We start from the raw sequence: 26,994 nt of genomic DNA on the forward strand, positions 1-26,994 counted from the left end.
TCAAAGTCTCCCACGTATTGATGGGGATCGGGGGGGGGGGGGGGGGGGAAGGAACGTTTATAAATCTAAACCTTCCATTCCAGACCACATCCCCAAATGTAAATAAGCACCAAAGCATGTTGCTACATATTTTTGCAGAAATAATTACAAACAGCCTTATCAGCGGCGGCGGGCTCGGCGTCGCACCCATCACTTATCCGTTGTGCCCTCTGCTGGATACAGCACACAAGGCAAGCAAAGATTATTTCCAATTAATTTTTGGCATCCTCCCTTGGCACCCGCGCTAGGAATGCGAAGCGTGAAATTTGTAGTAGCAGGTTTAATATTTGATCCAGCCAAAAAAATATTTTTTTTTGCTACAAGGACTTACCTTTGGTAGCGTTTTCCTCCTCCCCCCCCCCCCTCCTCCGCCCCGTGTTGTTCCGTTGCCACCGAGCCTTGTTTATGGTCCAAACGGGAAAAATCTGCCACCGAAACTCCATACATGGCAGGAATAATTTCATGCTGTGCAAAATTTGTTTCATTTCACATCCTGTAAGAATAATTACTTAGCATAATGCCACTTAAGCTGCATTTCTAGCTGCAAACATTAAGGAAATGGTAAAAAGCTAGATCCCGGTTGGGAGAGAGAAAAAAAAAGAGGGTATTTAGGGGTCCCCAGGGTTTCTTAAAACTAGTGGCTTTCAACACCATGGACAACGAGAAGAATTAAAATGTTATAAATGATGCAACTGAATTGAAAAGCACAATAAACCCCAATATTTTCAATGATATTCGAGGTCACCTATTTGCTGGGGACCTCCATAGGACACTGCCTTCAGAAATCAAGGACAAAACACCTGGCCCATATTGCCCACATTTCTTGTGTTTTCTGTAATTATTTGAAGGTGACAGCTGCCCAAATGGTCCTAAATAAAACAGCCAGTGAAGAAGCTGAATCCTCCCCATGTCACGTCATGGATTCCGATTTTCACGTGACAAAAAATAGGTCTCTGTAGGTCTCCTCTCTGGAGGAGAGTTGATGTGATGTGTGATGGGGTGTATTGATCAAATATCAGCGTAAGTTGTGCAAAACATACATTAGCACTTCGGAGCAGTGGGATACAACATGCCAAAGGAGGCTCCGACCTCCCTCCTGGGCCCCCACAAGAGAGAAAAATCCTCTTTCATATCTAGTCAGAATTATTCATGGTTCTCTCTTCCCTTCCAGCAAAACCAAACTGCAGTCTTCAATCAAATGCAAGACTGGTATGGTCTAATTGAATTAGTTCAATTAAGTTTAAAGATCAAAATTATGATTGTGGATTTCTAAAAAAAAAAAATCCCATTTTCTCGATGCCAAACCACAGCTTGTAATCGAGTGGTAAATTCTCACATTTTCTTTCCCAAATGCAGGCAGGAAATCATCACTTACAGAGAACTTCTCTTACTCCAGCAACGACAACCCTCAGGCACACCAAGTATCCAGGCTGACCTTCATCTTCCTCAAGGCCACTGTGGCTATTCCTCACTCACCATCAAACCCTGGATTTGCTGTAGTTTGACCATCAAGGATTTACTGATAAAATTCACTCATAACAAGTACGTTTGTCTTGGGTTTGTTCAAATCTCCAGTTTATTTAAAGCAGGCTGTGAAGGGTGGCTGGATAGATGGATGGAGGGAGGGAGGGATGGATGGATGGATGGATGGATGGATGAATAGATGGATGGAGGGAGGGAGGGATGGATGGATGGATGGATGGATAGAGGTTGTCAATCACAGCACCACCTCCAACCAGCTCTCCACCGGCACAAATTCCCCCAGCTCCACTCATCTGAATAAAGTTATTCCAATTTACACTCATTCCTTGTTTTCACTCTGTTTCGAAAAAGCTTTTATTGAAATGTCAGCTTTGAATATAACAGGAAGTGTCAAGAGGCAGCAAGGGAGAAATAACAAATTTTAGGAAAAAGATTGGCAGCGATTTGGGCCGGCAAGTCCTTCTGGCCTAAAGAGGCAGCAGATCCTCCCTGGGGAGGCTTCATGAGCAGCAGAGTTCTTCAGATGCCATTTTTTAAAGTGGCTGTACTGCTAAATCAAAGGACATGACAAAAAAAAAAAAAAAGACCCCCAAACCCATCCAAACCCATGCTTTTCTCACATTTTTTCCCCAAAGTTCAGCAAGCTGCTGCTGTGCCTGACCAGCAGCGATGTGTTACAACTCCAGAATGTCCAAGAGAACTTAAATGCTCCCAAAGAAGGGACAACATGGTGCCACCAGCACCCCTCCACCCTCGCTTTGTAGCCCTTGGTGGCCGTGGAGCCAGGCAGGGTGTCCCAGACACCTGGCAGAGGCAACACCACATGTGCTCGCTGTGGCTTTGTCAGGAAGATCCAAACCAAACAGCCTTTCCGAGGGTGCTGACAATGATGTCTCCATTCCCTACTGCACCGTGCAGGAGCTTTAGCTGCCTGTTTGCTCCCGACAAGCTCCCAGCCCCGGAAGCCCCTGGAAAGATGGTGAGGGCTCTGGAATGGGTGGGCTTTGCCAGGGTACATAGATTGGCATCCCAGTGGCAGATGCCGTCCTTAATGTGGGCACCTTGTTTCATGAGTGCCCCGAATGCAGAGGTTGGGGAGCACATCAATGGGATTTTGTGCTCTAAAATTCCCAACTCGATGTCTTCCAGGCGGAGGTGGCCCGTGGCATTGTCACTTATCAAGTATAAGATGCTTTCATGACCTGGTAAAAGTTTTATTCTTTATTTAAAATACACAATGGGGGACATGGGGAGAGAGGGCAATAAGGACCTTCAAATTAATGCAGCATTTACCAAAATCAACATTAAAAAACAATTCACATGACATCATCCAAGTGCCTCCACACTGAAATACTTCTCATCCATAAATCCCATCACCAAAACCAGGAAGGACTCTAAGGCAGACAGAATTGTCCCTGGCACATGGAAACCTCAGCATTGCTCTACTTGACCCTTGAGCAGTTGCAAACAGTCAAGAACGATGGTGCCCCCTCCTAGACCATCTCCCAGACTCCTTTTGGGAAGCCTGTTCCATGAGTAGGTCTCAGTAACACACACATAAGACACGTGGATTTCAACTGCATTTGGGGGTGGATCATCCTGTGCCATGCTTGGCTCTGTGACTCTCTTTTAAAGTGCAAATACAAGTTGCCAACATCCTCATGAAGGACAAGCCCAATAATTCAGCAGTTCCCTCTTTCTTTTTTTGTTTTTTTTTTTCTAATTTTTTTTTTAAACACCACATCGTATCCCAACGAGATTTGGGGGGTTTTGTTTTAAACGGCGAGGCAAAAATTTGCTGATCCTCCCCGTGGCGAAGTTACTTTCAAGTCAGCGAAAGTTCTTGGCCCGCGATGAAAAGTCTTTGCCAATTAGCGCTCAACAACTTCAATTCATCCCTCCTGGTTCAAGATGAGTAGGAACCTAATAAGGCTGCGATAAAAGGGCAAAAGGCACCGAGTACCCAAAGGGGATTAATGGGCTCTTCCATTTATTTGTCTCCCTAACAGCTGAACTGTTACAAGTATTGACGGTCTTCAAACGGGCCCGGGCGCCGGGGTCTCCAATGGCCATCCCCAGCTCCCCGGCCCCGAGGGGCGAGGGCTTCCCCCTGGGCGATGCCAAAACCAACAAAGCCCTGGGGATCAGGTAATGAAACTTCAGCTTTGCCTCCCCCCACCCCCCCACCCCTTCTTCTTCTTTGAGATTTATTTACTGGCAGCTGACAAGGGGCAAATTCAGCTGGAATTGTGTAGTCAAGGCCCTGTCAAGCCTTCAGAGGCACCCTTATGTCGAATCACCTTCCTGACTGGCATGTCGCTGAAAAGCCCTCGGCGCTGGTCCTTAACAGCTCCCGACAGCACAAAGGACACTCCAGACAGATGCCTACATGGCATCCTGCAGCATTTTAAAAGAGAATTAGTGGTTTTAATTATGGTCGTCGTATGAAAGGAAACCATGCAAGCTCGGCAGGAGACCTTTGATCAAACCCTTTTGCCAGCACAATGCCGCGGAACTGTGACTATTCCTAGCAAGGGGCCTTTTCTCGCTGAATGACTCACCAGTGATCTTTGAATGCAGACAAGTTCCTCGCCCTCCCTCTTCATTAGCGAGCATTTCTATACAGGCCCTATATAGTGTTCGGAGTCTTGGAGCTATACAATGGGGGGGAAAAAAGAATCCCTACAGATTCTGGCCTCTACTTAGGAAGTGCTGAAGGACTCTGAGTGACTTTATTCATTAAAACAGGTTGCTATTAATTAACTGTCATAATAAAATAAAGAACTATTATTTGCATTTCTTAGTGCGCTCCCTTTAGTAATATGTATAAAAGATGCTTGTAACAAAAATGAATTTATAAGGGAGAAAAAACCCTTCAGAAGTCTTTTTTTCCCCTCTCCCCCCACCCCTTTTTTTTTTTTTTTTTTTTAAGGTCTAGGCAGCAGGAGACTGACTAATTATTAGGACCGGTTTTGCAAGAGAACAAATAGAGGTAAAACACAAATATGAAAGTAATTAGGAAAATGCAAAATCCTGTTTACTTGGCAACCGATTCATGCAACTGAGACTAACGAAGAGCAAATCAGCTTTGCTTGTTTGATAAACTTCAGGGTGCCACCTAAGAGGAGCTGATAAAAATTAAACTCTGCCAGCATCCCTCTGCCTTTTAGCCAACAGGCTCAGCAACATCCACGCAACGGCTTCGTCCGCAAGCACCAGCAAATCGCATTTGAACAGGTTCAGGGGGGAGCAATTTCGGAAGTTCCATCACTGTTAAACATTTTCCCCTTTGTGGGATATCTCTGAGCTGAACACCCAGCACAGACACCTCCGTCATGTGTGCACAGGATTCACATGGACACAGTACAGGTCAAAACCATGATTGTGCTTTGCTCCCTAAAAAGGCATCCCCTTTCTACTGCTCTTCACACCTGGGAAGGCTTTTGCCACTGGGAAAGTTCTTGTTGTAGTTTCCATCCCTGTTTATTGCAATATAGGATGATACACTAGTCAGTGCAGGCTGCAGGCTGGGATACAGCCCCTCTTTTCTCCAGAGCAGATAGTGGAATCCACAAAAGCTTCCAATTATTTCAAGACTATGAGGCTAAGGAGGGGCATCTAATCAAGATAAAGAAAACCCTCGGCTCAGTATATTTGCTTGAATGGATTTTCAATAATGCAGGTAACAAAAGCATTCAAAAATTGGATTCCTAATGCTTTTCTGCCAGGCTGAAGGACTGGTTTGGAGAAGGGAGAAGAAAGCCAGCCCTGAGAAAGCTGCACAGAGGAATGTATGATATTCCCCTGCTCTGTACAAACACTTCTGCAGGGATTGAGAAGAAGGAAGAGATTTAAGTGAGGCACGGCCGACCTGAAATGTAGTAAATTACAACACAAAGAGTTAAAATGACACCCCTGAACTGCTCCTCTTCCTTCTCACCCCTCTGCTTTGTGGCTTTGCAGCCCAGCAGCTGCAGTTTTCCTCCTTTTCATTGCTCATTTCTCATCTGCTGTTTGTACAGGAATGGTTTATAGCAGTGACAGGGGGAATAGCTATGGAAGTCACACTACAAAAAATAAATCAGAGTGAGAGGGTGAAAAATAAAGGACGTTGTTGTGCAACTGGAGTTAAGAGATCCTTAGATATCAGCTTGATTTTTACACAGGAAGCATCCAATGAAAAGTTGGGAAAATCAGCACTTGGAGAGAAAAAGAGAAGTAGTCCACTTTTAAAAAGATCTATTAGGAAGAGGGGCCACATGTCCCTACACACACCTCAAAACTACAGACCAACAGAGCATCCACCTGCAACACCCCTCACTCCTGCCCACATCTCAGTCTGCTCCTCCAAGCCTCGGGGAAGCTTCCAGAGGTGCCATTTGATAACATGAACTTTACAGACTTACTTCTTTCTCCTCTGAAAATTTTACTAGTCCAAATGAAACCTGGCCTGGCAGCAATTTCTCTCCTGCAAAACACTGGGCTGAGACCTCACAGAACCACAGAACAAAGCATGACAATTCAGATGAACACAGCTCTCAGTGACACCACCAGACTTTTGGGTCTGCCTTAAGCATTTGAAATACAGATTAACTGAAAACATTTTGAAAAACATGCTATTTTATATCTTTTTTTTTTTTTTTTAAACAAGTAGCTGAGCTCTTGTTAACCAAGCCCCTTGGTTTTTGGGGTAGACTGAAAAGCAGGATGGATTTGCACCTGTTCTTTTGGTTAAAGCCCCTGATATTTCTAAAACTGCAGTTCTGGAATCCCCAGTACCCATGAGGACATGGTAGAGTAGATGAGCATTATGGGCTCACACAGAAATAGAGGCCACAGGACAGATGCCATGAACCACAGGGAGAGCAGTGTCCCATGGGAGCTGCTCTTGTGTTCCCTTGTGAGGCCTCAGGACCACAGACCCTCCACCCCAGGTAGAGGCAGTGCAGGAGGTGCCAAACTCCTGCCTACAGAGTCACAGTGCTCTGCAAGAGAAAATACACAAGTTGCTTGCTCGCTGTTGGAAAACTAGAGCAATAAGGTCTATCCCAAAAAATGTAACGTAATGAAAAAAACATCCCTGCAAAGCAAGGGGTACCTAAAAGGGGGTACCAGTACCTAAAGGGGCTTCAAGAGAGCTGGAGAGGGACTGTTTACACAGGCATGGAGTGACAGGACAAGGGGGTTTGGCATCAAACTGCCAGAGGGCAGTGTTAGGTGGGATATTGGGAAGAAATTCTTGGCTGTGAGGGTGGTGAAGCCCTGGCACAGGTTGCCCAGAGAAGCTGTGGCTGCCCCATCCCTGGAAGTGTTCCAGGCCAGGTTGGACAGGCCTTGGAGCAACCTGGGATAGTGGAAGGTGTCCCTGGCCATGGCACGGGGGTGAACGAAACAGTATTTAAGTTCCCTTCCAACCCAAAATATTCTCTGATTCTCTGATTATGATTCTGAAGTGCCCCTGGGCACAGGCACAGCCAGGGCACAGAGCACATTCAAAATAGGCTCCCGTGAGGGCACCATCCCATATCCTTGTCCTGAGGGAAACCCACCTAACCACGCTGTCCCGTGACCATAAAAACACACAGACACAGAACAGGAAATGAAAAATGGCTGTAGAAAACCTCTTGGCTCAGCAACAGAGGAAACAATTAAATGCTAAATACATTTTTACATCTATAAAGGATGCTGCACTCATTAAAAAAAAGATAAATGTTCATAGTACAACAGAATCACAGGTTCCTTTAAGAAGAAAAATTTTCCTTTTTGAAACCCATTTTTTTTTTTAGTGATGAGCCTCCCCCCCGAACGCCCAAAGTTCATTTGGCAACAGCAATCAAAGACCAAACATCAGCATGTTCCTGCACACTTGATTTCCTCTCTGCTGCCAGTTCTGTCACCTTTTAAAAACATTCTCACCTTGTCAAGGACTAACTCAGATGTTAAGCCTTGACTTCAAACTTCCAGCCCTCCAGCAGGCGGGCGGGGGACCGGGCGCTACCCAGCTCCCCGCCTCAGGTCTGCTTTCCTTTTCCTCAGCCCCTGCAGCTCTTTTTCCAGGTGCTTCACAGCCTGCAGGATGTCCTGGCGCTGGGGATCATCCTCTGCTTTCTCGGTGTACAGCAGGAAATGTTTCACAGTTTCAGAGAGCAACGTTTCGGGATCCACGTCCCCCCGACGGAGACGCAACATCCTCTCGCAGGCGATGGCGTAGTTTTTGTGCCAGTTCACTGGGTGATTGGGATGAGAGTTGACAATTTCTTTGTATGACTGTTACAGGAACAAAACAAAAAAAAAAAAAGAAGGGGGGGGGGAGGCAAATTAATTGAACTAAGGGGACCAACAGCTCTTAACAGTGTTTCAAAACTGCCCGTGAAGGAACAGATGCTATTTAGAATCGTCCAAGTCCAGAGTCGGAGTATTTCTGTAATTCACTCTGTGTTTGCCATTCAACAGCATGAATCAGAAACCCAAGGGGGGCTGAAACGTTTCCCTTCCGACAGCAGCTGTTTGTTTAGAAACATTACAGATGATGGTGATAACCCCACGGCACATTATGTGCTTCCCCCCAGAGAGGTGTTACACCAAGCTGGGGAAAAAAAAGAGGTTTAACCGCCGCGCCTGGAAGACTTTTATCCAATATTTCAGGAGATCAGGACGTCTTCCACAGGACTTAAGGAGTCTGTTGACTTGAGAGGGAATATTCATAAGCTCAACAGCAGGCACGTGCCTGAGAACTTTGCAGAACAGCAAAAAAATCACAGCAAAACGGGTAAGAATTAAGGAAACTATTTGTTGACTCTCTGCTGGGGTGTGAAATGCTGCTCCTCTCTGCTGACACACACTGATCACTTCGTGCATCTGTTGGCATCTCAGGCAGTCCAGTATTTCCAGAGATACCTACACCAGCTTATGGGTGTTATTCTTTGGTGTGAAATGCAGCAGAATTAATTTGCACTGAGAAGACTGTCGGATTTTATACTTGCTGGCTCAGACGCACGACTGTGTAATGACAGAGGGGACAAGTGCATAGGGGGAACTTCAGGACAAGCAATCTCTTGGCATGGGTTTGGAGCCCAGCACAGACAACATAATTATAGCAAAAGCAGGGTGTTGACTGGTTAGCTTTTGGCATCCTCTGTGACCGAGGGGGCAAGTAGGAATGGATAAAATCCCCGAGCAAATCTCTTTGAATCGGCTGTGCTCCCAGCTTGGATAAACAAGGGGGATGCAGATTACAGGGCCTGTATGGAAACACGTTTCCGTGGAGTCAAGAAACGTAAAAGAAAAGGGAAAAAAATAAATGATGGAGGCTGCAGGGAGCGTTCCTAACCCAAACAGATGACTTACGCTGTATGCAAATGTGTAAAGTTGTGATTTCATTTCTGCAGTCGCACTGGCACTCTCCGCAAGGTCGAATATAAAGAAAGCTGTTTTCATCCTGGGAAAACAAGAAAAACTTCCATATAGTAACTGCTTAATGCAACCAGCTCACATCACGTGGCTATACACATTTTCAGCACGGCTATCCACGTATGGGACAGAACCAGCACCTCCATTTGAGTCAACAGTGACACAAATTTCTATCCATGATGTATTTTCTCACTCCGAGCCCCAACTGCTTTCTGCTCCTTTGAAATACTTTGAGCAGAACCTTTAGGGGAACAAATCGAGCACTCTCCTGAAGGCTTTGATGGAGTCCTTGCACGCTTCACCTCATCCTGCCAGGCTTTTCCTTCCAAAGCTTGGCACACGTGGATCCAATAAGGCCATGCCCCATCAAGCTGCCCGCTTTGGTGTGTGTTTCCACACCGGTGAGCTGGCATTGCCCACTGGCTGTTGGGAGGGAGCAATGGAGAATTACCTGGCTTGCCACATCTCCTCGTTGGCAACAGCTTCCCAGGAAGAGGGACTGAAACTAAATGGGAATGAGAATAAAATTCAGCCGTCAGATCCATGTCACTTTGCTTCACCCACCACAGCCCTTCTAACCCAGGCAGCTACAGACCTCCCAAGCAGAAGAAAACCCATCATGAAGCCTATGGCTCTGACAGCAGGGAATTCAGCTGACCCTCTGTCATTCATAAACCTTATTCCACTCTCTCCACAAAAGGAGCCTCTGGCAAATCAGGTGCTTCACAGCATCCCAGTTCCTGAAGTGAGAGATTTTATTTTTTTTACCATGGTAGGTCAGTCTACGACATTTAAACCTTTGGATGTCTCAAGTCCTCAATGATTTTAGCTCCTGTTCAAGTTTTAAGGCCAGAACTGGAGCTGATACTTGACTAGAAATGTCCTCGCTATATTTCACACTAATAAAAGTCATAGATCATAGAATGGTTTGGGTTGGAAGGGACCTTAAAGACCATCCAGTTCCAACCCCCTGCCATGGGCAGGGACACCTTCCACTAGACCAAGTTGCTCCAAGCCCCATCCAAGCCCCTGGCCTTGGCCACTTCCAGGGATAGGGCAGCCACAGCTTCTCTGGGCAACCTGTGCCAGGGTCTCACCACCCTCACAGGGAAGAATTTCTTCCTTATATCTACTAAAACACAAACCATCATGATCCTGGCTCATGTTAATTCCTGCAGCACTGCAGAGGATGTGACAGTGCTGCTGGCAGAAGAATGATGAGAGGAAGGAGCAAGATCTCCTCTGCCTCGTACCTGCCATAGTCTTCAGTCCAGTTATAGAGATTCCTGGTGAGATGAATCCACTCTCCTGGGTCAAACACAACATTGGAAGGAACCAACTTCTCACACGTCCCCCAGGGCCAGAGTGAATGGCTCCTTCTCCAGGTCGAGTCACCTTCATGAAGACCTATGCAGACAAACACCTCCTTACTGCCAAAAAAACCCAAGAGAGAGCAATTGTGAAGCTGTGCCAGACCTTGGGCCACCCCATGTCCCTGAGCCAACCACACACAGTGTTTCTTATGTTAACAACTAAAATATCTGAAATTGTTCTTGAATTTGAGTATGAAAAATTTCCATCCAGTGAAATCCTCTTTAGGAATATTTCTGTTCCAGTATTCAAGACCTCAAAGAGAGACTAAGGCAATGTACAAACCTACCCTTGGGGCCAAGCATTGACACACATGGGGAAACTTTCCTGCCACAAGAAGTGGTGGTTAACCTCTTGCAAGAAACAAAGAAGCTTTTGAAAGATGTCACAGGGTTAGTTTGCTTCCCGTGATCTCTGTTAGTGATATAATTTTGTGCATGAAATTAAATCTTGAGGTTAAATTTTTGGTTGAGGTGTGGTAGGAAGAAGAAAAGACACTGGTAAACAAATTCTCTTTTGTGCTTTTTTACTGAGACAGGGTCATACTGGAGATTGAGGGTTGGCTTTTACATGTGGATCTAAGTTGTGCAGCACAACTCTTCCTGTGGCACAGACACCTGTCCAGACCATCTCACATCAGAAAGTGCACATTCTGGACCAGTTTGCAAAACAGCTCTTCTGCTGCAAGCGAATACCCCATCTGGCATTGCCCATCTTGTGCAGCCAGCACAGGTGGCACATCCTGTCCCCTCTCCTGGACCTCATGAACATGCCAGAAGCCGTAGGAGAAGCCCATTTCTTCCTGACAGCACCTGGCTCTGCTCTTCTGCCTCCCCACCCTCGCCAGGCTCACCCCGGCTACTCTAAATGCAGATGCTATTCTTATTCATGTGAGTATCTAATCCTTTCTCCACTCTTACTAAGCTATTTTTATATGATGATTATTCCTGGAATACATTCATTCTATGCTAATCAGTTGGCCACAATGTTCACAAAGGAGAAGCAGCAGCAATTTGCTCTCCAGCCATCGTCGTTTTGAGTGCAGGGGAACTGTTCCTTTTTTCTGTGATGAATTGTATCAACAACAACAAAAGAAATGATCAGTAAACACTCTGATCATCACCTTCTTATTTTTCCCTCCTAAAAACCAAACCAGGCTCAAAACAACAGGCAACATTATATCCGGATGGAGTTACTCCTGCACAGATATTTGCTTTAATTGCAAGAATAATCTCGCCACCAGGGAAGAAGTCAGTGGAGAAAATTGGTCTTTTGGATGCAGTACCAAGCTGTTCCATAAACAATTTGTAGGGGGAAAAAAAAAAAAAAAAGGTCAAAGATTTTAGGAAAGCTGTTACATATGAAAGAAATGCTTACTGTTTATTTACTTTGAGGAAACGATGGAGATTAAAAGCAAGTGTCCCGTCGGGTAATACTCCTTCCACAGGATTCCACCGGTGCCCAGGAAAATAAACGCCAGGTAAATGCTTTGCCAGCTTGGGTAAATACCATTCATAAGTCATCATCTATCAATAAAAAAATATTGCCATACTTAAAACAAGAATTCAAAGTTTTCATCCCTTTTACATCCAGAAGAAATGGGTTTTGAGGGAGTAATGACTGTTTGCTCAGTGAAGTCACCTCCCGTGCCAGCAGTGGCTGCACCACCACACTGGGTCACCAGTTTGGTTTCTGATCAGAGGCACGTGGTCCTCACTCTAACACAAAACAGCTGGTAAGAGACACAACAGGGATTTGGTTTGGTTAAACACGAGGTTTTGGGTTTGGGGCTTGCCAGCAAGTCACAAACTCTTGCTGCAAAGCCAAGCGCGAGGATGACGTGGTGGCAGAAATGTAGGTGTTCTGTTCTGTAAGAGGGTTTTGGTTTTTTTATTTTCCCATTGCTCAGTGAAAAAGGAAAGAGTGCAAACATCACCCAGGGACACACAGCACCTCAATCTTAGTGTAAAAAACGGGGACAGAAGTCTGCAAAACCACCAAGGTAACAGAGGGGATGCAGGGGGTGCATGGTAAAGTCCTCGGGAGAAACCCGAAAGCTGCATCATCCGTGGGGTAACTGCTGCCCTGCTGCCCTCCAGGCTGATCCCAGAAGTCTTCTTCTGCCCCAACATCTGTATTTTGTGGCAATTGCAGAAAACAGCTGGGACAAACTTCCTCAGTAAGGCAAACACCAGCCCTGTGGCACATCTGGATATCTGCAGTGATGAAGGAATTTGGCTTTCCCATATCTCTAGCCACTATTGCCTCACTGGTGGCTTTTTGGGCTTGAATGGGCCTTGCACACCATGCTCCATCCTAGGGCTACCCACAACCCTTTTAAAAAATATCAATTTTATTTATTTCCACATCATGAGTTTTATTTGAACAATGAGACCCCCCCAAGGAGATAAAGGAACAACCGAACTTTTGCTTCCTGTTTCAATCTGCCTGATGACTCTTTAAGCAGCACTTTCTGAACCTACCTCCTGGTCCACTAAGGTGATATCTGGCCTCATCCCTTCGCAGTAATGAAGGTAACGAAGAGCATTCCCAGGTAAGTCTCCTCTCAGCAGGATCACTGCACCCATGGGCATAGAGGACAGCAGATTCCTTGCAAACTTGTCAACAACATAGTTGTTGCTCTGATCACAAGCACTAAAGAGAACAGATAAAAAACAGTATCTAGAAACCAGGTATTTGCATGGCTTTGCATATCCTCAGAACAATTTTATGCAAGAGGCAACCACAGAAATCCACCCTAGTCAGATCTTGCTGGAAGCATCAAAGAATCACAGAATGGGAAGGGAGGGAAGGGACCTTAAAGCTCATCTTGTTCCACCACCCCTGCCCTGGGCAGGGACACCTTCCACCAGACCAGGTCACTCTAAGCCCTGCCCAGCCCGGCCTTGAACACTTCCAGGGATGGAGCATCATCAACAACTTAATCATTCCAACTCAATCATCTCCATTTCCAGAGAAACTGAGATATAGAAATGAAACATTTAGACAACAGTCCCCCAGAAACCAGAACCACAGACATGAGCCACTACAGTTTAGCCAAAATACACACTCACTGCACACCTTCACCTTAAGTCTGATTCTTTTTATTGGGCTAAACCAAAAGTCTTACTTGTTGGTGCTGGAAGTGCCAGTACAACGATGGTTCTGTAAAGTACCTGAAATCTTCCTCATCCTATAATGTTTTAATTAAGTATTAAAAGTGCTTTTAATTAAGCACTGAAAAGCCAAGTTTTTGTAGCATCAGGCAGAAGCAGATTTACATCACCTGAGATTATATCCTTTTTGTTACACATCTGTGTGTGCACACAGGGGACTCAAGAAGAGGACACTCCATGACTTGGCTCAGGACATGAGCTATGACTGGCTCACCTACGGACAAGCCTTTGGAAAAGATGTGTGCAAAGGAAGAATTCCTGAGGATGAAGTCTATGCTTCATTGGTCAACCTCTACCTGAGCACCCCTACTAGGACACTGATTCCTATCCAAGTGACTGCAGGTGCTCGTGGGATAAGGAAGCCCCACACTTCAAAAGGGGAAAAAAAATAGAAAAAACCACAGGGCACAAGGAAACCTGAAGGAAAGCAAGAGAAGTTCAGGTCAAATGAATTCTGCCAACCTGCTTAGGAAATAAAGCACAGATTTACAAGCAGGTTTTTTAAGAAGTTTAAGTATCTACAGAGTTTTCTTCCTTCAACCTACATGACACCCATATTTACAGCCTGGAGTTGGTGCTTGGTGACCCTGAGGGAGAACAAACAAGGGAGTCCTGCAGGCTGTGACCATGCAATCTTAGGTGGGATGTGAGAAGTGCCTTTTCCCCCTCCTGACACGGATAGAAACCCCAGGAGCAGGAGTGGGGGGTTCACAGGAGCACCCCAACTGCACAGCACCCCACAGCCCTGCGGGGCTGCACCAAGACACGTGCCCAGGGGACTTCTTACCTGTAATTTGTCCAAACTTGAGAAGCAACAAGAGCAAGGGCAGAGAGCCACTCCAGCCAGGGCAGCACCCGGCTGCCCTCCAGCACGGTGTTCCCGAGGGAGGTGAGGGTTGCCAAGCCCAGCCCTGCCAGCACAGCCACCACAGCACTGCTCTGCAGCCAGAACCGCTCCACCTGGGACACAACACCACAGAATCCCAGAATTGGGATTGGAAGGCACCTTAAAGTTCATCTCATTCCACCCCCCTGTCACGGGCAGGGACACCTTCCACTAGACCAGGTTGCTCCAAGCCCCATCCAACCTGGCCTTGAACGTTTCCAGGGATGGGGCAGCCACAGCTTCTCACAGACCCTATTTCTGTGTCCCCAGAAACAGAATAAGTAGATATATTTTTGTACCTTATGCAGCTTCAAAACAACTATCTGCCCCCTGGTTAGGTGGTTTTAAGGTTTTTAATGTTTCTGCCAAAAATTAACATGCCAGACCAGTTTTTAGAGTGCAACTCACCACGCCTAGAAACAGAGGCTTTGTAACATCCAAGTTTGCTCTCCAAGCGAAGAAAAGGGAATAAAGGCAAAGCATTCCAGTGAAGAGCCAGATCACAGCTGATTTCTGCTGCCTTGTCCTATAAAAAAAGTAATGTATCACTCCTGAGGCATGATGAAAATCAAAACAGAAGCTACGTGTGCTTGAAAACCACCAACTCTTTGCACACCTAAATGCATTTAATACAAGGAGCTGATGAGCCTTTCTTTACCTTTGCCATTTATAAAACTTCTGTTTTCAAAGCACAAAAACCACGAAGATTTCAGGATATTTAAGCTTGCCACCTACAAAGCCACAGGAGTGTAGGGATATTTTGCTCTCACAAACAGATGACCACAGCCAACTGCTGCAATTTTTGCCCCAGCAAGGAGAAGGTAAAACAAGCTGCCCACGAAGCCAGTGAGAAAGTGAATATCAAAGCAAATATTCTCCTCCTACTTACAGCAGTGCTGTGCTCACACAGGCCACAAGTGCCAGGGCAAGGACGGGAAGGGAGAGCTCCGACTTCATCTGCGCCAGCTGGAAACTGTGGAGAAATTAGTGCATGGATGTGCCACCCCCTAATCATCCCTTGCACTCAGGTAAAGTGTCAGGAGAAACTGGGAATAAGCACAACACAACATATTCCCAGTCTTCTGTGATTAAGTTTACCAGAAACGGGAACAAGGCTGGTTTACGTGGCAGGATTTTGAAGGAAAAATCACCAGGGAGGGGGATCCACCATTTCAATAGGAAAACAAACAGGCATGCATGTTGTCCCTGTGACACACACCAGGCCTAGCTCTGGATCAAGACTAGGAAAAGAAGGACAGGAGCCACTTTGGCCAAAATACCAGCAGCAGCAACAGGTTCCTCTCCACTAAAAGGCATATCAAGATGTTACTCACAGCAGCATCTCTCTCATACTGGATCCTGTCTCGGACTTGGCCTGTATTGAAAAGAAAGAAGCACATGAGAAACCTACACACTGACTGAGTATCACTGGGACAAGGAAAGTCTTTCAATTTTCTCTTTGCAAAAAGGCAGCAAGCTCCACTCAAACCTTCATTGCAAGATATTCTCCCACATTCCTGTTTTATGTGATGGGTTTACTTCCTGGATAAGCATTTTTTCAAAGTGCTGACAACGGATTACCCTGGTGATTTGAGCCTGATCTCTGCTGTATCATAGAATCATAGAATCATTTAAGTTAGAAAAGTCCTCTGAGATCATCAACCATTAACCCAGCACTGCCAGGTCCACCACTAACCCATGTCCCCAACTGCTACATCCACACGGCTTTTAAATCCCTCTAGGGATGGTGATTCCACCACTACCTTGGGCATCCTGTCCCAGTGCCTGACACCCTTTCTGTGAAGAAATTTTTCCTAATATCCAATCTAAACCTCTCCTGGCACAACTTGAGGCCACATCCTGTATCTGCACAGTGCAATTATTTTCTGGGACATATCCCCACAGCCTGAGAGAAGCTGCAGGCCTCAATTCCTCCTTGCCCCCATCTCCTCTGCCCTGACAGAGCTGTATGAGATCTATATGAGATACATGGGAATTTTTATTGCAGAGACCTGCAATCTATGGCACAATTCTGGGAAAGAAGACATGCTCAGTGGAGGTGAGGAATTAACCTTCACAGCTGCTTGTTGGAAAAGCAGTGACTAACAGAAAAAAGATAAGGTAAACAGATTCAGGAGGACTGGAAGGAATACTTAATCTCAACAAAAATGGAATAGTTAATTGCATTCAGGTTTTAATTAAAAAATAAGTGTTAGAGGATGGAGAGCCAGCTCACAGCTCCTGAAGCCCCACTTTGCTGGCGGCTTCTGGTCCCAGACACATCCCTCGCAAGGAGATGACATTTCTGATCCTTGGCTTACAGGTGGAACCTTCTCCTGAGCATTTTCTGAGGTGATTTAAGACCCTGTCTGCCCTTAAAACAGAGCTACGGGATGCAAGGGCTGGCTGTCCATCCAGGCAGTGCTCTGGAATTAGCCCAGCTGGCACCGGGACCAAACGCTTGGATTTTGCTGTATTTATTGCTCCTGCTTCAGACAAGTTCAAATGTGATTTGTGGTGTAGGATTACACGCAGTCCATCCCTAAGCCTCCTGAACATCAACTTGAATTCATCATATTTGATGGAGAGAGGAGTTAAGGGATTTGCATGCCTTGGTATTGCTCTGCCCAATGGAGTCTTATCCTCGGGAGACGGCTGGGAATAGGGCAACAGGGGAAATCTCAGAAGTCCTTCAGAGGGTGGATCTTATCTCTGTAGGAGTTTTGGAAAGATTTAGTGGCAGCAGCAGGAATTATCGTGTCTTTTGACACACATCCTACAGCCACACAGCTGTAATAGGACAGTGATGGTGCTCGCTGCGTCACGTTGGCTGCATGCAGGGGCTTAACTTCTGAGGATGTGGGGCTTCAAGGAGTGACATAACAAGTAGACCACACCTTTTTATCTTTTTCTTCCCAGTGGTGTCATTTCCCAGCCCTCTGCACCCAAATCTCTGAAGCAGGAGGACAGAAACTGGGGTGATGGGCACGTGCTTTCCTTGGGTGGCCACAGCCAAACATCCAAGTCAGGGCTGGAGGAGGCAGATGCAAACCTTACACTCTGCAAGCAACCATGCAATGCTTCCCTTCCTTGGCAAGAGCACAGACCTCAGTAACTCAAATCAGAGGTTCCTGAAACGCCCCCAGACCAACCATTCGTTTAAATTCAGTATTAGTAAGTTAAGAGGAACAATTTTGAAACGAAAGCTGCTTGTGACCTCTTTAAATGTCCGAGTTAAAAATAGAGAAATAAGAAAATATTTGTCTTAAAACAAGAAAACCACCAAATTGATGTCACCATCTCCCTCTAGCACAGTTTGCTCTTTGGGCTCTACATACACAAGACACCAGACAGCTCCCAGGAAATAATATGGCTCGCCCCATGAAGGCAAACAGAATTATCTTTCCGCTTTCCCAGGCACGTGATCCATTTCCCAGAAAACCTGGCAGGTCAGAAGGTCGAAATCAGAAATAAACGCTTAAAAAAAATGAAACATTTTCAATTTCTTTCCCCGCGAGCCCTTAATCGTCACAGAGAACAGTTGCATAAGTCAAAAAGAAAGTAATTTGGAAAAACGACCCTTATTTACCAGATTGAATGTCCCATATTCTTCCCTGAGAAAGTGGGTCAAAAATCCTTGAAGAGTCGTCTGGTCTCCCCATGTCCAACGGGCTCGACTGAGGTAGGACGAAGCCGGCAGATAGAGATAAGGCAGCAAACCAGCCAAGAAGCATAAACCCAACTTCAGCAAATGGCCTGGGGACAATTCCTGCACCAAAATATGTCATATTGCATAACAATGTTTATTTTAGTTTAATCACGCTGGAACTTCAAGAACAGATAAAGAAAAAACATCAAATATATTTACACAGAGCTGATCTCTCAATTTATAGTAAGTCCCTACAAAATGCTATGTTAAACCTTACGATTTTGTGGATTACTAGGAAACTGCATCAAACTGATCTCCTTTGCATGGCAGGGTGAAATTTAAGTGAAGCAAATAATATTAGCTAGGACTCATGAGTATCATACTCATTGCATCTTTCACATTTAAATCATGGCATGACATGCATAGATGGCTGAAGCACTGCAAGGCTGAGATAACCCACTTTGCAGCGATTAAGAGTTGGCTGGTATTCCATCTGGCAAAAAAAAAAACCCACATAAATGCTGCTCTAGTACAACTACACACATCACCACCATCATCAGGAGTCAGTTTTGCCATTTACTTTATCGTGATTACAGTGGCTAAATTGGATAGGCCAACTTTTGGGGTGGGATTTTCAAGACTGCCTAAGGGGTCAGGAAGACAAGACTTTCAAAGGGACTTCTGTGCCTAACTCCTTTAAGTGCTTTGGAAAATCCCACCCTAGAATATTGCACGCTGGCTTTATCTTTTAGCCACTGCCCTGTCAATCAAAGCACTTCCTCGGCATTTGGGGTTAAAGGGAAGAGGCACCAATTCAGAGGGATGATCTACAGAGCAGAAAAAGGAGCTTGATAAGGGTGATGGCCAGATTCTTCAGAAGAAAGATGGCTCATTTTTACTTTAAAAAGGCACTTTTCCCATCAATTATCCTTCTTATTAGGTGGTTTTCTGCAGCAGGCACTACTGGGCTGTCTAAAGCATTTTCCAGGATTATTATATTGGCACAGCATTGTCCTTGCTGGAAATCACAGAGGCCTCCCTGGACCTCCCTAGTTAAAGAAAAAAATACTAAAAATTCTGTTTGAAGAACACAAATATATTGCAGAAGTGAGTCTTCATCGTGTTAAGGGAATTATGTAGCCAGAAAGAGGTTTGTTGGAGATGCTGAACAGATTTTGAATCAGGCTATCCTGAGTTGCATTGCATCTCTTGCAGCTCAAATGCTTCACCCTGTGCCATTACTGAGAACCACACAGGACTTATCTGGTTAAGGGTGGAAAAATACAGGCAGGACTGGCCTGGCAGCCACCTGCCCAACTGTCACCTTCAGAGGGACAAAAGAGAGAGGGGGAAGTAGGTGGAGGCTTCCCAGAGCCACCTCCAAAATGGTCAGAGCACCTGCATGGCTGAGATGTGCCACTGTTTCATGGGCAAAGTAGAGTTCCTACAACACATCTGCATCCAGCCTGGTGCACTGACTCACAGAAAACCAGCTACAGCAGAAAAGAGCATGGCAGGGTCCCTGAATGGCACCCAGGAGCCTCATCCAACTGGATGCATATCACCTCCAAACACCAGGAATGCAAAAATGTGTTTTCAGCTTATTACACAACAATCAAGTTTAATAAAAAGAGGTGTAAAATAAGGGACATCTTGAGAAGGGGATAGATTTGAGGGGATCAAAAGCTTGCTGTTGCAATGAAGGTCAGCCTTTCTTTGGTCCTCTCCAGCTCTTTACCTGAAAGTTGATCTCTTCTAGGACTCTTCTAGGACTCTCAAGTCCTGAACACATCAGAGCTGGAGGCCACCAAGCCTGGGACATCCCAAGGGAAGACAAACCTCCATGTCTTTCATGCCATGCTGCTTGTTCTGGCTGCACCTTCAACTATCAACAGTCAGAAGATGCTCTACCATGAGTGGACACGGCTTTTGTTTGTTATCACCAGGGAGCCAACATACAGAAACTCATCTCCAGGTGAGCTCATGGCAGGAGCAAGCCAGTGTCACCGACCAGGAGAAGCAGCACACACAGACTGCATATGGCTGTGACTCTCCCCAACAGATAGTTATCTGCTCTCCTATTTGGTAGATCATTGAACTTGCTCTTATTTCCTACAGTCTGAGCAGTTTTTAGCTCCCAGTATTATTTTAGCTTACAGGGTATCTGGAAACAGCTGGGGCAGAGTGTTCCTGTGCCAGGAGACACGAGTGGGTCACGGACTGCTGGCACGAGTAAAGCTCCTAAATTGTGATCACAGAATCAGAGAGTCATTGATAATTTGGGTTGGAAGGGACCTTAAAGATCATCTAGTTCCAACCCCTCTGCACATTCCACTATCTCAAGTTGCTCCAAGCCCCATCCAACCTGGCCTTGAACACCTCCAGGGATGGGGCAGCCACAGCTTCTCTGGGCAGCCTTTGCCAGTGCCCCACCACTCTCACAGCCAACAATTTCTTCCTAATATCTAAATCTAAACTTGCCCTCCTTCAGTTTAAAGCCATTTCCCCTTGTCCTGTCACTTCATGCCCTTGTCAAAAGTCCCTCTCCAGCTTTTTTGGAGGCCCCCCCTTAAACCAGGCCCCCTTTAGATCAGCGGCTCTGGTGTCAGACAGATGAACTGTAACTTCTGTGGGTTATGACCAACAAGTTCAGACAGACCATTGACTCTCCCTGTTTGCAGATCAACACAGAGGTGGCAGCAGTGCTTGGAAAGAAGAATTACCCACTGCTTCAGAAAAACAGGGTCAGCAAAACACGTACCGAGTTTCTGAAGAGCCGGGCGAGAACCCAAGGCACGATACAGGCAATGTAAAGCACTATCGTGTGCTGATTGCACAGACTGAGCCCACAGCAAAAGGCACCAAGCTTAGAGATCTGAGAGGGGAGAAAAAAACATCCACAATCACTGCTTATGGTTTGCAAAAACACCCAGAGATCAAAAAAGCTTCAGCGCAGCCCACGGCACCCTCAGAAGAGAAAGGCAAATACATCAGGGAGCACTGGTCAATTATAACATGGATAACAGGTTATTTTTGGCTATTTACAGAGAGATTTCATTTGTTTAACAGAAAATATTCTTTAAGAAGTGTCCAGTTTAACTGCTGTGTGTCCCTGCACACAGAGATCCCACATAGCATCATCACATCCTAACGATGAGTCCAATCCAATTCCCAAACCCCAGCTGCACAGGGGAGGCTGCACAGGGAGCAGTTAACTCCAAATGGTGCAAATTTTTTCAGAAGTCATACCCTGAAATAATACCTCTATAAACAGAGACCTCATTTTTCATAACAGGAATGATTTTTAACTCTTCTTCAGGCACAGAGGGATAAAGTCAGGGCTACACAAACTTTGGGAATTAAGGCTGATATCCCTCATTCATCTAAAAGATCAATTTCAAGCATCTTCAAAAGAGTTTTATGATAAAACAGGTAACGCATCCAGACTACGGAGCACAGTGCAGGGGATTTCTGATATTCATTGAGGAAGGCTACAAGGACAACTCCATACAGAATCCTTGGGTCAAAGCCACCTACACCACTGCTCCTCCTCTGAATTTGCCTCTTCCTCCACCATCACTGCCCAGCTGGTCCATGTTACATCCTGAAGCCATGCCAAGGGCAGCTCCTCAGTGGGCAAAAAGCCACCAAAGTCCCACGGACAGGAGCAGACAACCCATCCTCACCTTCCCAGCCAGCCCCAAGGAGGATGGCACTTCCACAGAACCACAGAATATCCTGAGTTGGAAGGAATCCATCAGGATCATCAAGTCCCAACTCCTGGACCTGCACAGGACATCCCCAAAAATCCCACCATGTGCCTGAGAGCACTGTCCAAATACTTCTTGAACTCTGTCAGGGTTGGTGCTGTGAACACTTCCCTGGGGAGCCTGTTCCAGTGCCTGACCACCCTCTGGATGAAGAACCTTTTCCTAATATCCAACTTAAACGTCCCCTGCTTATTTCAGCCACTGGTGAGGGTGGTGTGTGAGGTGCAAACACTTGCCTTGGTGTAGTGATGGGATCACCCTGTAATTATAAATCAACTGCTCAGCATTCCACGTTGGGCGCTGCCTTGTCACGGAAACACCTGCCATAACTTCAGAAAAACCTTTTCAGAGCTGCCTGGCAGGTCTCTGAACCACCTCAGTGATTTTATGAGTATACTGATGAACCCCAAGCACACCCCTGGAGATGTTTGTATGCCCATCTGATTTCTGAAAAGCACCACGAGCTTGCTGTTGGCAGCCTGGCTTCTTCAAGGTGTGGGATGCCAGACACCCAAAAAAACCACTGAAACAAGTTCCTTAACTGCTTCTGAAAATCTCATTTGAAAATCCCATTGGAAATTTGGCACATGAAACATGGGAGCAGGTTGGAAAATGCCCAATTCCATGTCCGTGGAGTTCAGGTTGTGGGGATCTTGGGGCACTGCTCATTAGAAAATAAAAAAAAATAAATAAAAAATTCCAGTGGTGAAACAAGGTCTCTGTAACCATTGATAAAACATGTTATTTGAGAACTCACGAAGCTGAGTAAACTACCACTGCAGGCTCCTGAAATTCTAGCCTAGCCTGACAAAAATCCTTTTATTCACACAATTTACAGGAGTCACAGCAGGCAAGTCTGTCGGAGGAAAAGAGATCAGATGTTCAGGCAAAGCAAAGTAGAAAGAACAAGACTGCTGAGCAAAAATATCATTTGGCTGCCTATTCTGTTTAGAAAGTAGAGAATAAAGCATGAAATTTAAAGTCTCTGTGTTTAACAATGGCATTATTTTAGGGGCACATTTAATTTCAAAAGAAATACTGATTGAAAATTTGGTTGTTTCTGGTTTTGAGTAGAAACTTGGGTTTCTGATTAGATGAAGTTTTCTGTAAAACACATCTATTTACCCCAAAGAAAAATAACAGTTCTTAAAACAAAACCTTGAGCACCCACAGCCTAGTTTGTGTCTTTGATGCAGGAAGAACTATAACATTTATATGAAAATGATTTTGCTTCTCATATTTCCACGCCGTGGTATTAAACAAACCAGCCCCAAATGCATCCAACAGGTCCCAACTCAATCTTTAAACAAAGTGTACAGGTTTCTTTCAATGTCTGGCACTCTTGAACATCCAGGTAGGTCAGGAATGGACATCACCCAGCACAGGCGCTGAACCAGGTCCCAAAATTTGGCCTTTTTGCTTAAACAAAACTAAACCAGCAATAAACAAATAGGAAATTAAACAGACAGGTGACAATCAAATAACAGAAGACAAAGAACTATTCACTTTGCTTGAGATGTTTTACCTTTGATCTCTCTTTTGCAGTGGATGCCTCCTCAAAATGAGCAGTGAGAGCCATCAGCAGCCCCACAAACAGATTGTTTAAGCTGAAAACCTCCGCCGTGATGGACCACTGCCATGTTAGACGAGAAAATGAAAACACCCCCGCAGCAAGGATTCCTCCAGCATATGAGCCAGAAAGCCTGCAAACACAGATAACATGAAATCTTCTTTTCCAACAACAAAAAAAAAAAAGCCTACTTTATTGTCCTTCTTTTTTTTTAAGTTGTTTTTTGTTTTTTTTTTTTAAAACATACTGTAGCAGTAGCGACGGCTGCCACCCCACCAAAACATTATACGGTTAATATCTTCCTAATAATTTCTCTGCCAAAGGATTGCGGTCAGGAAGAGCCAGCCCGTTTGCCAGCCACCCCAACACCAAAGAATTTGCTCCTTGCAAAAGCCACGAAAACTTCCAGAGTGGAATTTGGCCCCGAGTCCCTGACGAGTGATGGCCCGGCGGGTCGGGAGTCACGCCGCTAACAGGATACTCTCCTCTGGAGGAGATGCCAGCAAGGGTGCAGCCCTAAATAAAGACTGGATTAGAGTTATTCATGATGGACAGCATTAGCAGAGCTTTCCTGGGGAGGGGGAGAAGGTGTTCAGTGGGTTTGGTGAGGATTGTGGCACCCGTGCTGCCAGAAGGGAGAGGTGCCCACCAGGGTCGGGAGTGCGGAAAATGGGTGTCGGCTCCAGTAAGTGTGAGGGAGTGGGTGAAGCACCCACAGTTGGGATGGCTGTGAGCCCAAAAGCCAGTCATCTCTGAGACTCCCAGATGGGATTATGGCACACATTCCCCACGGAGCTGTTCGGCCAACTCAGTTTGATGCCGCAGCCGCCATGCAGGGAGCCCACAAGATGGAATTCAGCCCAGGAAACCTATTAGGCCCGTTCCGCAACAGTGGCTCTTCCCACCCAGTCCCACTGGGAGCAGCTCCAACTCTGCCTGTCTGAAAGGTCTCCCCTCCGTGAAGTCACCCTGAAAAGATGCCACATAGGGCACAACCAGCTCAGTTAAGCCTTATCCAAAACCAGAAATAGCTGTGGACAAAGCTTCCCTCCAGAAATTCACCATCCCTCTGTAAGACTAAGCCAGTCTCTGCCACAAATTGGGCATTTTCCGGTTCCATCCCAGAGACGCACAATTCCATTTCTTTCTAACATTTCCAGCAGGTTTGAAACAAAACTTATAAGCTACCAAACTTCTTCATCAAGCTACCTGTGTAATTTGGTCCTAAATAGTGGCCATATCCTCTAGAACAGCCAATGTCCCCAGGTGACTTGCTCTACCCAGTGTTGATGGGAGAGTGGATGTCCACATGAGACCTACCCTGACATAGCTCTGACACAAAAAGCAACCAAAGGACACAAAACCTACAGCCCCTAAGAGCAGAAGTGCCCTGCTGGCAGAGTACTCCTTAGCAAGGGCTCCTCTCCTTGGGTAACCTTTTCTTCCGCCTTCCTGAAATGACCTCAGTTCAGACAACCTATTTCAGTAGATGTCAAAGAAGGACAGTCTGAATAGGAATTTTTAATCCATTAAAAATGAGAAGCAGGCTTCGTGAGACCAGGTGTCTAGCCCTCCTCCTGCCATCGACACTGGACATCCTGGGTAGCCTGGGACAAGCCACTCCACTGCTTCTGATGAAGTATCTGCAGTTATCTGCAAAATAGAACTAATGATTTTTATTTCCTTTGCAAAGCACTTTGAGATCTGCAGCTGCAGGAGGCAGCTGGAGGGTGAGAAGTAAGGAGTTAACAGTGGGGAAAAAGAAAGCAACTCTGAGGTGTTCAAGGCCAGAGCAAGACAAGCTAAAGGTGGCAGAGAGTTCAACACCAAGACTGTGGGAAGAAGTCTCAAAAAATCAATGGAAGTGGAAAAAAAAAACAGCCTGAAAACTCCCAACTGACAGCAAGTAGGACTGTTTCAGATCAAATGTGAAATCAAGGGGAAATATTCAAGGTCAGGTTGGACAGGCCTTGGAGCAACCTGGTTTAGTGGAAGGTGTCCCTGTCCATGGCAGGGAGTTGGAACGAGATCATCTTTAAAGTCCCTTCCAACCCAAACCATTCTGTGATTCTATGACTCTAAATCTGTGTCTGCAAAGTACAGATTTAAACATTAAACTTTTGAAGAAAGGTGACTTGGAACCTCTTCAGTAGCAAATCAGGTATCTGCTCTTGTGCTCACCAACACACGTCACTGTGGTGGACTCTTCCAACGTCTAAACTTCCCTGTTGTTCAACACAGGTCCAAGTATTTGGTATGAAATTCTCCAAGGCAAGACCCGTCACTCACTGCACTAATATACTGTTTCAAAATCACACAAATGCAAACAGAAAAGGCATTCAGGGGCATGAACACGGCTGTGTTGGTTTTGCTACCAAACCACCCCAGCAGCCCCAAGTCCACCTCCTCTAAGGGAGAAGTGAGACAAACACAACCTGTCTGGCAGAGTTTTCAGCCTCAAGAGCTCTGGCTGTGCTCTCCTCCTCCCTGTCACCCAAACAGAAAATGGAAAGATGCAATGGAGTTTGCAGGAATTGAGTCAGGAGTGGCTTCTGCTCCTGAAGAAAAACACCAGGAAAAGGGCAGCAGGGCCATGTATAATTAAAACCCAAGAGATCCCCAATACACAAACCCACTACATAACATCCCTACGTTTGGACTAAACTTTTGAAACAATTCAAACTTTCAGTTATAAAGAAACAACTTTGCAAATCCCTATGAAATTCTTGCAGGGAAAAAAGGTTAAAAAAAAAAGGTAAAACAACCTTCCCAAAAATCTTCGGATGAAAAGCACCATTTTAGGCAAACGTTCCAACCATTCACCAATTCTCCTTGTCTTTCCCAGAAAATACTTAAGCATATCATGAGAGTTCAAATGAGATGAAAGAAATCCCATCCTCTTGATAAAAAGTCTCAAACCTGCAAGTCGAGTTTTATGAAATAAGGTTTAAGTAAAAGCTACTCAACCCAAGCTTAAAGACTTATCCCAGCTATGTGGGACAGAGGACACCTCTGCTCACCAAGCACTGAAGGGTCAGAATCCAAAACTAGGCAGAGTTCACAGACCTGTTTGTCAACAGAGCCGGTGCTGCCTTTAGTTTCATAGAATAATAGAAAGAATCATGGAATGGTTTAGGTTGGAAGGGACATTAAAGATCATCCAGTTCCAATCCCCTGCCATGGGCAGGGACACCTTCCACTAGACCATGTTGCTTCAAGCCCCATCCAAACTGGCCTTGGACACTCCCAGGAATGGGGCAGCCACAGCTTCTCTGGGCAACCTGTGTCAGGGCCTCACCACCCTCATAGCCAACAATTTCTTCCCAATATCCCACCTAAACTTGCCCTCTGGCAGTAGGAAGCCATTCCCTTTGTCCTGTCCGTCCAGGCCCTTGTCCAAAGTTCCTCTCCAGCTCTCTTGGAGTCCCTTTAAGTACTGGAAGCTGCTCTAAGGTCTCCCTGGAGCCTTCTCTTCTCCAGGCTGAAAAAGTTTCCTATGAAACTCATGGGAAAGCCAGGCTGTTAAGCTCACTTTGTGATAGTCCATTGCATGCACGGAGAACTAAGCTCCTGTAAGAACACCGGATGTTAAAAAAAACAAATGGAAATGTGTTGCATTCCTGAAGAACATCAAGATAACA

General features: G+C 45.6%; 1 protein-coding gene across 2 annotated transcripts in view; it reads right to left on the reverse strand.

Moving 5' to 3' along the window:
- Window positions 1–7,121: 7,121 nt before the first annotated feature.
- TMEM260 (transmembrane protein 260) overlaps window positions 7,122–26,994 on the reverse strand; it is a 36,920-nt gene continuing 17,047 nt past the window's right edge. Inside the window, exons 4-16 of one of the 2 annotated variants that reach the window (XM_064659550.1) lie at window positions 23,309–23,486; window positions 20,775–20,888; window positions 17,954–18,133; window positions 15,699–15,739; window positions 15,254–15,337; window positions 14,773–14,890; window positions 14,266–14,438; window positions 12,786–12,957; window positions 11,680–11,828; window positions 10,185–10,361; window positions 9,383–9,436; window positions 8,869–8,959; window positions 7,122–7,788 (exon numbers count right to left, since the gene is read on the reverse strand). In XM_064659550.1, the coding sequence (XP_064515620.1) occupies window positions 7,516–7,788; window positions 8,869–8,959; window positions 9,383–9,436; window positions 10,185–10,361; window positions 11,680–11,828; window positions 12,786–12,957; window positions 14,266–14,438; window positions 14,773–14,890; window positions 15,254–15,337; window positions 15,699–15,739; window positions 17,954–18,133; window positions 20,775–20,888; window positions 23,309–23,486 (1,804 nt within the window). In that variant the 3' untranslated portion in view covers window positions 7,122–7,515. Of the gene's footprint in view, window positions 7,789–8,868; window positions 8,960–9,382; window positions 9,437–10,184; window positions 10,362–11,679; window positions 11,829–12,785; window positions 12,958–14,265; window positions 14,439–14,772; window positions 14,891–15,253; window positions 15,338–15,698; window positions 15,740–17,953; window positions 18,134–20,774; window positions 20,889–23,308; window positions 23,487–26,994 lie in introns of those variants that run through there. The other variant, XM_064659551.1, reaches the window with a different exon arrangement.

This window comes from Pseudopipra pipra, chromosome 6, assembly GCF_036250125.1.
Source record: "Pseudopipra pipra isolate bDixPip1 chromosome 6, bDixPip1.hap1, whole genome shotgun sequence".
NCBI lineage: Eukaryota > Metazoa > Chordata > Aves > Passeriformes > Pipridae > Pseudopipra > Pseudopipra pipra.